The following is a 13,034-nucleotide window of genomic DNA, read 5'->3' on the forward strand; positions in this document are numbered from 1 at the left end:
TTTTAGCTAATGCAACAGTTGAAGTTCTGGCATCTGGAATAAGGAGAGATGAGCTTTATCCTTAAGCTGGTCTGTAGAAGTGCCGTGGTAAATAGGTTAAAAGCTGTCTTTTAGCCCCATTTACAGATGCTGAGGTTTTGCATATTGTACACAACATGTCCTTAGCACACAATTTCTTTGCATTCAACTTAAGGAGAAAAATGTGTATGGATTGCAGAAATATTTGGTTGCTTGAGCCATAATCATTATTGTGTACCAAGAACTCTGACTGTAAAGTACCATATGCATTACAGGTATACAGCATGTAATTAAGGTCTGAAGTGGGGAATGAAAGTACAAAGTCTCTGAAGTCAGTTCTAACAGCTTTGGGACATGTTCTTTAAGTCGAAGCAACTGTTTCCGTTACCACGCCATTTTCTTTTATTGATGAAGATAACTTTCTATGGTGAAGATGAAAGAACAATGTAATCTCAAATCTCTCTTCTATAAACCATACCAATACTGCTCAATTGTGCTAGTAAATTTTATTGTTTGTTATGCTGATACAATTAGTTAGTCAGAATTCTACTAAATAAAACCATCTACAGAGAGGAAATGAGGCTTTCACTGTAAAGTTCTTTCATCATAAAGCTCAAGATTAAACCACTGGGCTCCTTCAAAATATTCACTCTGTACACTTCCGCAAATTGCATTCACACTGAGAGGCAGAAGGGATGTAATGTTGCACCACTGTGCCATTGGCACACCGGAGTGGGATCGTGACCGTTGTTGTTAGAGTGGCTGTACAGCAGCTGCACACATCTTCCCATTTCCCCATCTGAACAGAGTATCTTGTACTGCTTCTACACTTGCCCTAGACAGAAAAAGAGATACTAAGTTTGAATAGTGCCAGAAACACAGTGAAATCAAAATCTAGGTCTTCAAAACATCCATGGAATTCTTTGCCTGGAGTTCAGTGTTCTGCTGCAAAACATGAACTCAGAAACAGGTATCTTATTTCAGAGTGTGGGGTGCTAATCAAAGACTAATGTCTCGTGAACATAAGCATAGAAAAGAAGAGGTGAAGGAACTGGTCACACACAAAAAAATTAAAAAAAAATCTGTGCTTTAAAATACAATAGATGATATCCAGCATTATTGTGTTGGCTTCTGAGCACACAGAAAAATGGTAGTAAGAAACACTCTTATCACCTCAGCCATATGGGATGTGCATTCAGAAAGTGCGTTAGTCCAACTGCTGCAATCCCTTCAAATTTTCATTTTTTTCTGAGATGCATTTCTTGTTGCTCTGCATGCTAAACATGTACACTGTTGTCCGCCCGATTGATATTTCCGTTGTTCTTCCTGTCTGATCACTTTCTGAATTTAGAACTAGCTGTCCATTACTTTGACGTACGCTTTCATGATATAAAAACAAAGGACCTCACATCAAACTCTGTCAGAGTCATTTGTTTTTGTGTTTTTTTTCATTTTTATTTATGATATTAATACCAAATATATATATATATATATATATATCATTATCAGGAAGGAGTTTAGAAAAAAACATACTCAGTGCCAACCACAGCAGAATCATTTAGTTTACTCAACATATGGCCAGACTCACAAAATAAAATCTGTACTCATGCAGGAGAAACTTCAGTACATATGACTTGATGGCAAAGAACCTGACTACCACTGATTTTTGTGGACAGGACAAGAGGTTAAGCATATATCTTCTTTTTCTTTTAATCAAGGATAAGTATTGTTGTTCTTAAAGCTTCCATTCATATTAAGTCTTGTGTAGTAAATGGAGGCCCTGCATCAGTTACCGATAAGAAAAGCCTGGGCATGTGTACTTCTAATAACCCGTCCCCATTCTTTTTTTTTTTCACAGTAGTCACGATAAACTGGAAGATTCATTTTGCTTACAGCATCAGATAAATATAATACTCAAGTAGCTGGGTGCAACCTAACTTCTTTGTTTCCATCCATGTACATCATTGTTAGGACTGCATACAAGGGTTGCATACAGTCCTTGTATGAAGCATGGTTATCTCAGATTGAGCAGTTGTCTTGCTATGACCCAGTGAGGGAAGAGAATTTCCTTGTTGGTTCCCAGTCTCAGGGAGATGGAAAGATCCAGAAGGGATGCTATGTTCCTGTGTCAAATGAAAGTTGCTATACAAGTTGTAAGGAGTGCTGGGCAGGAAAATTCCATACCATTAAGCTTTTAATCCAATTATGGAAATGAATAAGATGTGCAGAACACAACAGCTTAATGTTCTGGCCAACAGAGGAGTTATAGAGCTTACAGAGCACAAAAGTCAAATCACAGCACTTGAATTTAAATGTCTGTTTAAAGCATCATGCATCTAAATACCTATTTACACTCATAAGCCAGCTTCAGAGCCTACAGAAGGATATATGTACCTAATTTTAGACTCAGATCTGAAAATCAGCTTTGGTTATACTAAGATGAAAATTCTCTTCTGTGTAGAAAGTCCTAATTAAACTATTTCAGAGACGTTCATTTCTGATGGAAGCAAAGGAGTATGAACTAAGCCTTTGCACCTTAGATTATGTGCCTTTTTGCATAGTTGCTTGAATACAGAAAATCCATCATCACCAAATTACTTTAGAAAGTAAGTGTCAATTAGATTTACACAGTTTGAGTGACTCAGTGAGGACAGAAACTGATGCTCTGTTTACTGAAGTGTAGCCATGGTGGAGCCAAAAGGTCCCCTTGTGAAAGAGAGAAAAAGGGCAAGGGAAGAAGTTGGGGTGGGTGTGTGGGAGTGCTTTTATTTTTTACCTCACAATGAGAAATAGGCACTTCCTTTTCAGCCACACATCCATTGATGTTCCGAAATTGCAGTCTGGTACTTACTGGTCGACATTCCACTTCCAAACCTACAAAAGAAAAAGAAAAAGAAAAAGAAAAAGAAAAAGAAAAAGAAAAAGAAAAAGAAAAAGAAAAAGAAAAAGAAAAAGAAAAAGAAAAAGAAAAAGAAAAAGAAAAAGAAAAAGAAGGGAAGTAGGAGGAGAGGAGAGGAGAGGAGAGGAGAGGAGAGGAGAGGAGAGGAGAGGAGAGGAGAGGAGAGGAGAGGAGAGGAGAGGAGAGGAGAGGAGAGGAGAGGAGAGGAGAGGAGAGGAGAGGAGAGGAGAGGAGAGGAGAGGAGAGGAGAGGAGAGGAGAGGAGAGGAGAGGAGAGGAGAGGAGCATTTGACAATGCTGGTAATTGCTTCTGTGTGAATGAATTGCTCTACATGGATAAAGCAGCTTCCTAAAATTCCACTGGAGAACAGCTTTTCGCTCATAGAATAATAAAAGTTGGAAAAGACTTCAGTCCAACTATCCACAGCCACCAATATTACCCACTAAACCATGTCCCTAAGCACCAGGTCCAACCTTTTCTTAAACACCCCCAGGACGGTGACTCCATCACTTGCCTCAGCAACATGTTCCAATGCCTGACTACTCTTCCTGAGAAGAAATGTTTTCTGATTTCCAACCTGAACGTCCCCTGGAGCAATTTGAGACCATTCCCTCTTATCACTCATTATCTGCGAGAAGAGGACAATCCCCATATTTCAGTTGACTGCTTTGTTTTAATGCTTCTTTGCAATCTAATGTCTGCCTTTTACTCCTTTTTGAAAGATTCTGCAATGCTACATTGGACAAGCCAAATCCAGAGGAAAACAATGAGGACACATGTAGGAACCCCAGTAACCTAATCAAAGAAACAGAGTATCTTGACCTGGCTACTCCTCAGACTGTCACAAGAGACAGATCTCATTCCATCAGAATGATGCCGTTCAAGATGAGTCAACGGGAGCAGCTCTCCAGATCACCTTATAGACTGAGGTGGATCACTGCCTACAGATGCGTAGGACTCATTATGGGATGTGAGGGAAGTACAGCTTGGGGTTTTATAAGACTCACTAGGGGATTTTTTTAGGGATGATAAAGGCATAAAGGTTGAGTGGTTGCATGTTAAACAGCTGCTTGTCCATATTTTTGTCTGACCTTGCCCTGCCCAACTTGGTCTCTGTAGTCTCTCCTGTCTTCTTATTAAACTCCATATCTAATTATGTCCTGGGTGATAGACTCTCTATTCTGTGTACATGTCTGTGTATGCAAGATATCCATATATATATATATATATGGATTTTATACATATATAAATCTGTATATTAAGTGCCAGCAACAGCACTTGGACCACGGGTCATGGGGCCCATGAGGATGGGACAACACAACAGTTAGAGAAATACTATTGCAAAAAATCTAAGTTTGGGTCAATGAAAATTTTGCCACTGTCCTCAGCAAGCCAGGAATTATTCTTATACTTATTTTCCAGTACTTTTTGATGTTTTGCTAGTAAGTTCCCCGTGTGATATTTTTGTTTGTTTGTTTTGTCTCTCCTGTCTAATGAGAAATTCACACAAGAAGCTGTAGGTCTGAATTTGTTATGTGTGGAGCAGCATACATAGCTTTCAATAATTTTTCTATGTGAATGTCATCTCCAAATTACCTGCGTGCCTTGCTAAAGCTTCACATTTTATACACACACACACATATACGTATAGACTACAAAAAAAAAAAAAAGCTTGAAAAGTGTTTCTGACTCCAGGGCTCTTGGAGCTGCCAATTCTCTTTTAATGATTTCATAACTTTATTTGATAAAACTTCTTCACATAGGAGGAATATGCAGTTTTGTCCGCAGAACTGAAAATCCCAAAGAAAATAATTGTTAGTCTCAACAACAGCTTTGCTGCCTTTTTGATCCTGACTTATTGACTTGCTCTCAAGTTACTTTACTTGTATCATTTACTTTTGTGTAGATTTTCTCCTTTGCAAAGTCATCTGCTTATAGATTAACAGGACGTATCCAGTTGAGATCAACTGAGAACAGACATAAGAAGCAGAGATGCAACTCATTTCTGAAGGGGGAAAATACGGAATATCCTTTAAAATTAATTAAGTCCTTTGCTAGTGCCACACCAAAAAACAAACAAACAAACAAACAAACAAACAAAAATGGAGAAAATAAGCCTGTTCAGTTACGTGCTCCTACTCAAAAGTATTTAAAGCCTGTAACAATGCATTTAGACACACTAATGAACTGCAATTGCCAAGGTATACTAAGAGAAACTGTTTTCTTAAACAACTTTTGCTCAAAGCCATGTAAGGACTCTACAGAGCCAAAGTCACCAGCCTAAACTGTGCTTTGAACTTGAGAGAAGAAATTAATTGCCGAATTGCTTATGGTACTAAGGTGTCTGCAAGACAAGCTCTTTCAAGACCTGGGAAGCTGATGTAGCCTACATCTAAGCATCTGTATCCATAAGAAAATGATTATTTTCTCATCTGAGCTTTAAGATTAAATAAATTACTCTGGTTTTGCAGTAGCTTTGCCAGATCTTGGCATTCCCTACAGAGTATGTAACAAACTGCATATTGGTACTGATTGTCCTGGTTGAATTCCAGGTCTGAGAAAGATGTAATTAATGGGGAGAAGTGAAGAATGTTTAGTGTCTAGAAGTGTCAGATTGATCCAAAACCACATGTTAATCACTGTTCTTTCTTTCATACACAAATCAACTGATAACTCACAATTAGTTGACTGCATGCAATATGTTGGCTTTTGCGTTGGATTCCTTTTTTTTTTTTTTTGTGAAGAAATCTGAATAGACAAGTGACCAGGAAAAGGACTGCACTATAACATGAGACTTCAGTTTTGAGCTATATCCAAGCAAATGTCAATGGGAATGAGGATTTGAAGGGCCATGCAATATGGACTCAGTTAGTAGTCCATTTATCCCCACATCTTTTAAATATTAAGATGTTTTTGAGAGTAGGTAATTTTCAGTATTCCTTCCTCAAAGACTAAATGTAGATTAATCCTCTCTTAACTAAATTACCTGTTTGAGTGGTTTGATGACAGTCTATCTCAATCGCTTTCTGACTTGCATTTCTAAAGCCAGAACTCACTGATTAGGTAGACAAGCAATGGCTACAAACTCTCTAAGAGTTAATTTCTTTCATCAGGGGTATTATTACATCAGCAACTGTGGCAGTGTGGTGATGGGCTGCTATACTGGGCATCTTTTATTTATTAGCACATGCATAGAGTAAAACAAGACATAGTGGAGGACAGGCAAGATGTTGATATTCTGACATTTTCTTTTGAAAATATCAATTTATTTTTTTTTTAAACAAGCTACAGGTTTAGTGTTTTGTTTGTTGTTCTGTATGCTTTCGTTTTTGTTTTTTTTTTTTTTTTTTTTTACTTAATAAGGAAAACCTGAGACATTGTCTGTTCAAAAAAGCTTCAGAGATTTGTTTTAGAAATGAGAGCCTATCCTTCCTCATGTAAGGAAACACCTTCTACACTCACAGACCAACTGACATTCAGATTATCTACACAGTGATGCATGAAATTAAGAGTTGCAGGACTTGCGCCTAAACTGCATAATTTAAGATGCAGGCAAGCTGTTCAACAGGCATGAACCATTGATAAGCATCTGCCCCACCAATTATTTTTGTTGTTGTTGTTATTACAATATCAAGAAACATTTATAATTACATTATTTTAACCATCTCTTTTTGCTAAATACATTTTAAATCCATTGTATATTCATGAAGTGGTTGCCTCACATATTTAGTATCAGGTTATGTGACTTGTCAACCTGCGTGTGATACTGTTCCCATTCTTTTCAGATGAACGATTAAATATAATATTCATAATTCAACATCTGCAAAACAGTATATACTAAAATGCATAGAGTATCTATTTCTTTCAAAGTGTTTGTGAAGACTGACAAAACACATGTTCTAGTGGAAAAAACATGATAGCAGTACCCATATCAGAGGGGGTGACTTGTCCAATGGTTTATTTTGACTACATTGCTTATCCCTGTTTTATCAAAGTACATATAATATTAAACTTTGCTCCTTGTCCACCAGCTTACACTTCCTTCAATTGCCAAACAAGTCTTTTTGCTTATTTACTTACATGTGTCACAGCAGGTATTGCCAAGTTTTGCAATTCTCCCCTAAAACAATAAAAAATACTTCTATTTTGGCACAAGCAATAAACACTTGGTCTGCTGAAAGCCTAAAAAAAGACGTTTGAAACACTGTATTTAGGTAAGAAAACTGCATTTCTATACTGTATACAAGTATAAGTCTACATTAGTAATCATAATTTCATTTTAATCCATTTTAAGTTGTTGAACTTGTAATTACATTTGTTGAAAACTAATTCAAAATATTTGATGATTTTAACAAGTTCAACACTTTAAAATACTGCTTTTACCACAGTTTATAATATCAGCTTTTTAAAGTAAACATGTTGAATACAATCAATTTGGTAATGAATACAAACCAGTTTTGGGGAAACAAAGTGATAAAACCCATTCATATTGAAAAATTCATAGTGAAAGGGAAAATGGAGAATTATAATATTTATGCTCTGTGTGATAACATTGTTTTAAACACCTGAATTTACACGCAAAATATAGGAGGATTTTTATGGTTAAACAAACAAACAAACAAACCCCACTAAACTTTTGCTGTGTAACTAGACCCAAAAAAAGAGCTAATTTTATATCTGAATTAAATTTTGGAATTTCTGAAAAAAATTTGTTTTGGAAGGGATTAAAAAAAATGCACTTTGGGAAATTTTGAATTGTAAGTAAGTTATTCTCCATTGTTTTACAATAGGGGCCTTCACAATGTGATAATAATCCTAAGGTTGTAATATAATCCAACATTATTATAACTTTTGTTTGTATAAAAACCTGTGTTCTGCAGTGATTTCACAAAGTAATAATAAAAAATAATTAAAAATAATAATACATTAGAAAAAAAATAGATAATGGAAGCTTTATTCTTCCTGTACTTAACACATCAAGACCTCCTCCATTTGCTTGAGGTGTGTGTTGATAGAGGCTTGCTCATGAGCTTTGTTAAATGTTTCCTATGTCCTGCCATACATCCTGTCGTGAAAATGGGACCAGGTGGATATAGTAGCTGTGTGATGCTTGATAAGCATCCAGGGCACCATGTGATACATCCCTTCCTGGAGTCCATAGCCTGCCCTCTGTTCCTCAAAGACAGGTGGACAAGTTTAGTAGGGCTTTTAATATGACATTATACTAAACCACTGCAAACGTGGAAGCTTGAGCTCTTCCCAGAATACAGGTAAAACTTCCTTTTTCTAATCTTGTAAGAGGGTAGCGAAAAAAATGCCTTAGTATTTCATACACATCACCATAGAAAAAAGGGGCCAATTTGACTGTTTTCTCAATATGCATAATTATTCATGCAGTTTTTCTCTGAATACTGAACTGAAAACACTGTGAGAACCATTTTCTTGGTTTTGCTGCTTCACGTGGAATAGAATTACTGCAATCTCAGCATCTCTCCTGCAGCATAGCCCCACATTAAACCAGCATATATTTTAAAATAATAATAATAAAAAAACAAAAAAAAAAAAAAAAAAAAAACAGTTTTCTGAATTTCAAAGAAAATTCAAATTCAGTTTATCCAAGGTGCTGGGAAAGGGCTGGAGTTTTCCATCCCTAATACATATACACATAAGGTACCTACATACTGAAGCATAAACATGACAGTCTACTAGGAAGCCTAGGGGCCATTTCATTACTTACACCTTCAGCCAAACATCTTCTGGAATCAAATGGAGGACAGCCAGTGATTCTCCTTTCCCAGATAAATTCCCCTTTCTCATTTATTTTACAGGAGTGATTATCACAGCCATCCTGAAGTGATGCATTTGGCTGTAAAGATTTAAGGGATGTTAGATTTACACAAAAGCACAGGTCAGTAAGTTTTCAGGATACTGTACAACCTGACTATTCCTTTATTGAATTAATTGAATAATTAATATAACATGGGGGGTGAAGTTTACAAAACATGGAAATCTTCAGTAAACAGAATTGCTCAACAGAAATCTTCTGAAAATAATTGTTTACTTTTATAACAGTACTGATTACAGTTCAGCAATGATTGCCAAAACCTGACCTTTTTCAGTTCTTACCAGGGAAGAAATTTCCTTTATCCACTTTCATTTAAAATTAGGTTTTGAATTTCCTGTAAGTAGCTGTTTGAGTTCCTATTCCAGTTAAACTTCTTGAATAATACTCATGCTTTCAGATATATCTAGATTGTCATTCTAGAATTTTGTGCTATGGTGTGAAGTCTCCTTTTTTCCTTTTACAAGCAACAAAAAAACGAACTTTCTTGAGAAAACATTCTGGGATATAAAAGATAAGGCATTAGTAATACCATGCTGCCTAACCAAAAAAGAGAAAAAAAAAATGCACTTTTCTTGGAGCCATCATAAGTCTGGGTTACATTTATATTAAATAAAATATTTAAATATTTTATAAGCTAATAAATAATTAACAATTGATAAATATTTATAAGTATTTAAAATAGTTCATTATAAATTAATAAACTTAAAATAAGATTAAACTATAAAAGAACTAGTTCTTAAAATTTACCTGAAGGTATTGAAGCCTTCCATCTCTCAGTCTGATGCTACATGAAGTTGGCACACATTTTCCACAGCAAGAGCCAGGGATTTCCTGCCTTCTGTAATTCTAGAATGTAAAGAATTTCACATGGAAAATTTTCTGGGTTGGTTTTGTCTTAAGCATGCTTATTTCTAGAAGGCTGTTCTGAGGGGACAGAAATTCAGTGAACAAAGTGATAGCCAGCAAAATATTGTGAGTTGTTTTGCTTTGTTTGTTTTTTGACAGTAGGCCTGGTTCAATCAAATTAATTAGGTACTTTTGTTTTATAAAAACTGGCATTAATCCTTATAATAAATAGGAAGATAAGTTTATTTCCAAATACGAAGCCTCCTCTGTCCAATAAATTCAATATTCTTTGACTATAAATGTTGCAAGACGGGGTCCACTAAACAAGGATTAAGAAGAGAAAAAAATGTTATTTAAATTTTTAGAGTGGCATACAGTTCTTTTGTGGTGGGTAGGAACTTCTCCATAAAATTGAAGACTGTACAGTGCAACTTGGAAAGTGGTTTTAGAAGCTTAAACTAAGAGAAGAACATTAAGCAGGGAGAGGGAAAGGGGAGAATGAAGCTGAGATGGAAAGTCTGAACTACGGATAGAAAGAGAAAATGGTCTGACAAAACACAACAACATCAGAGAGTGTATAAAATCATACAACGAAAAAGGGGAGAAGGAAAGAAGAAAGAAAGAATGGAGACTGACAAATGGTCAAAGGAAGGAAAAATGGTGACAGGGAAAGGAATATGAGAGAACAAGCAGCAATAGATGGAGAAGAAGAAAGGTACAGAATGGATAACAGGAAAAAAAAAAAAAAAAAGAAAAAAAAAAAAAAAAAACACAGAAACTGAGTTTACACTTGAAGTGTCCCACGATGTCCTTCCAGCTGCTACACATAACTAACAGCTGCTTATGATGAGCTGAACATATTAAATACAACAAACACTTTTTGTTTGAGTGAAGGTGTGCATGCTACCGCTATGGTTTTTTTAGAAAAAGAATTTGGGGAGGGTATGGGTTTACTATTAAATCATTGGAAGAGAGCCTAGTTCATTGTTATTTAGGTGAACTTCCTCTATTAGCCAAAATGTAAGCACCTAAAGCAGGTCATAAAATGACAGAAAACACATTGACCTTGATGAACAGAGAATGCTGCAATTGGCTGCTCTTCAACAGCCAGTGCATTTACTTTCATAGCTTCAGCATCCAGTAGAAAGCAGGTGCTCCTGAGAGAGTACATACCCTACTCCATGATTTTGTCCATTATGAAAGAATTTCTTTTAATCTGGGTATACCACAAAATCAGTGATTGAGACAGGAAAGATCCAAGTGTGTGTGAATCCTGCTGGCCTCAAGGGGATAAGATTTTACATATCTTATTTGATTTGTTTTTAACTCAAACTCCAGAGTTTCATTACAATGACTATTAAGGGATACATACACCTAGACCTGTAACCTCTCTTGAGTATCTGTGCTTAGTAAGCGCTTAATTTCATTGTGTTTAATAAGCCCATCTAGAAACAGATCTTTCTTCAGTTGTTGATTTGTTTTTTGTTTAGTCTGTACATTTGAGTCAAGTGAGGAGAAGGGGCCATTTGGGAATTTTGTGGGTGGTAGAAGAAGCAAGAGTGAAATGTTTCCCCATTTGTTTTTACAGTGTATTTAATTGATTCCTCTACCTTTAATATCCACAGCTGGCTTCCTGCACTGGAAAGCAAGAATTACTGTTTGTGCATGTTTGCATGGAAGCATATGTATGCACACAAATTTTTGGCCATTGATTCATTCTAGTGTATCTGAGTGCTTTTTTCATTGATCTGCAAGGTTATATTTTGTGAAAGTGAGAAAGATGTTCAGCACCATGCTTAGCCATTTATTTTCCTCTCAGGAATATGTGTCTAAAATCCTACCTTATAGGACAGTGATATTAGTGTCCATAACAACACCCAACTATTCCGATTCACCCTTTTGTCACAGGGTGCATCTATGCTAGCAAAGAAATTGGATCAAGACCTTTTTTCCCACCCCACAGACAAGTGGAACACATGTGCATGTCTAAATTGCCTTCTCCCCATAAAACAGACTGGCTTTTTCTATAGTTTCTTTATAGTCGGCTGAATATGAGCCAGAAGTGTGCTCAGGTGGCCAAGAAGGCCAACGGCATCCTGGCTTGTATCAGAAACAGTGTGACCAGCAGGGATAGGGTGGTGATCATCCCCCTGTACTCAGCTCTGGTGAGGCCGCACCTTGAGTACTGTGTTCAGTTTTGGGCCCCTCGCTACAAGAAGGACATTGAGGTGCTTGAGCGAGTCCAGAGAAGGGAGACGAAGCTGGTGAGGGGCCTGGAGAACAAGTCTTACGAGGAGCGGCTGAGGGAGCTGGGATTGTTCAGCCTGGAGAAAAGGAGGTTCAGGGGCGACCTTATTGCTCTCTACAGGTACCTCAAAGGAGGCTGTAGTGAGGTGGGGGTTGGTCTGTTCTCCCACGTGCCTGGTGACAGGACAAGGGGGAATGGGCTTAAGTTGCGCCAGGGGAGTTTTAGGTTGGATCTTAGGAAGAACTTCTTTACCGAAAGGGTTGTTAGACATTGGAACAGGCTGCCCAGGGAAGTGGTGGAGTCACCATCCCTGGAAGTCTTTAAAAGACGTTTAGATGTAGAGCTTAGGGATATGGTTTAGTGGGGACTGTTAGTGTTAGGTCAGAGGTTGGACTCGATGATCTTGAGGTCTCTTCCAACCTAGAAATTCTGTGATTCTGTGTGATTCTGTTGGAAACAGTCCTTCGATTATGCTAACCACTGACCTGTGGTTACCTAGGCATTGTTTGTAAGACATGCAAGCTGGGCCACTGCTAAAAATTCATCAGCATAAGTGGTTGCAGGCCATAACTTGAGCTTTCAGCCTTGCTCTGTTTGGTTTATTAGTGAATATGAAACCACAGAAACTTGACTTACTACATTGTCCTTTCAGTTCTACTTAGGGATTGAAAACCAGACTTCCCCAAAACTCTGCCTCCCTCTTTTGCAAGGACCCTGTCAATCTATTTTTCTCCCGGATATCAGCCAGGAATCCAATATGATCATGTTAGAGATGTGGCTCTTTGATGCAATGGCCACTGCTAGCAGAGCCCCTGCATTTGCTTGAGCACATTGGCATCCATTTATTATCCAGGTGAAGGCAGAAGAAGAACGTGCATTTTCAGTTTTTCAGTGAAAACTACTTGCTTGTCTACATTCTTTGGACAGGGGAAAACTAAGGCAGCCTCTGCAATTTGTTCAGCTCTCCCTCTTCTTTAGGTACTGGTGCTAAAACAAAAAATATGTGATTCAGCAAACTAGTTTGGCACTCCAGTCACACTGTTAGTCAGTGGAGTAAAAATGGGAGATATTTGCCCCTGGCTTTTCTAGACAAGATTATTCCTTGCACATGATGGAAGCAGCAGCAAAGACTTCAAAAAGACCAGTGGAACTGATGGGGACAATTACCTCAAATCACT

At 37.3% G+C, this 13,034-nt stretch overlaps 1 protein-coding gene across 1 annotated transcript in view; it reads right to left on the bottom strand.

Annotated features, from left to right (window-relative positions):
* Nucleotides 1–509: 509 nt before the first annotated feature.
* Nucleotides 510–13,034, bottom strand: part of VWF (von Willebrand factor) — a 145,772-nt gene continuing 133,247 nt past the window's right edge. The window contains exons 48-52 of the mRNA XM_082774180.1: nt 9,510–9,608; nt 8,655–8,783; nt 6,998–7,037; nt 2,795–2,892; nt 510–853 (exon numbers count right to left, since the gene is read on the bottom strand). Coding sequence (XP_082630306.1) covers nt 665–853; nt 2,795–2,892; nt 6,998–7,037; nt 8,655–8,783; nt 9,510–9,608 — 555 coding nt within the window. The 3' untranslated portion in view covers nt 510–664. The remainder of the gene's footprint in view (nt 854–2,794; nt 2,893–6,997; nt 7,038–8,654; nt 8,784–9,509; nt 9,609–13,034) is intronic.

The sequence above is a fragment of the Aythya marila genome (assembly GCF_965140915.1).
Source record: "Aythya marila genome assembly, chromosome: 1".
Classification (NCBI taxonomy): Eukaryota; Metazoa; Chordata; class Aves; order Anseriformes; family Anatidae; genus Aythya; species Aythya marila.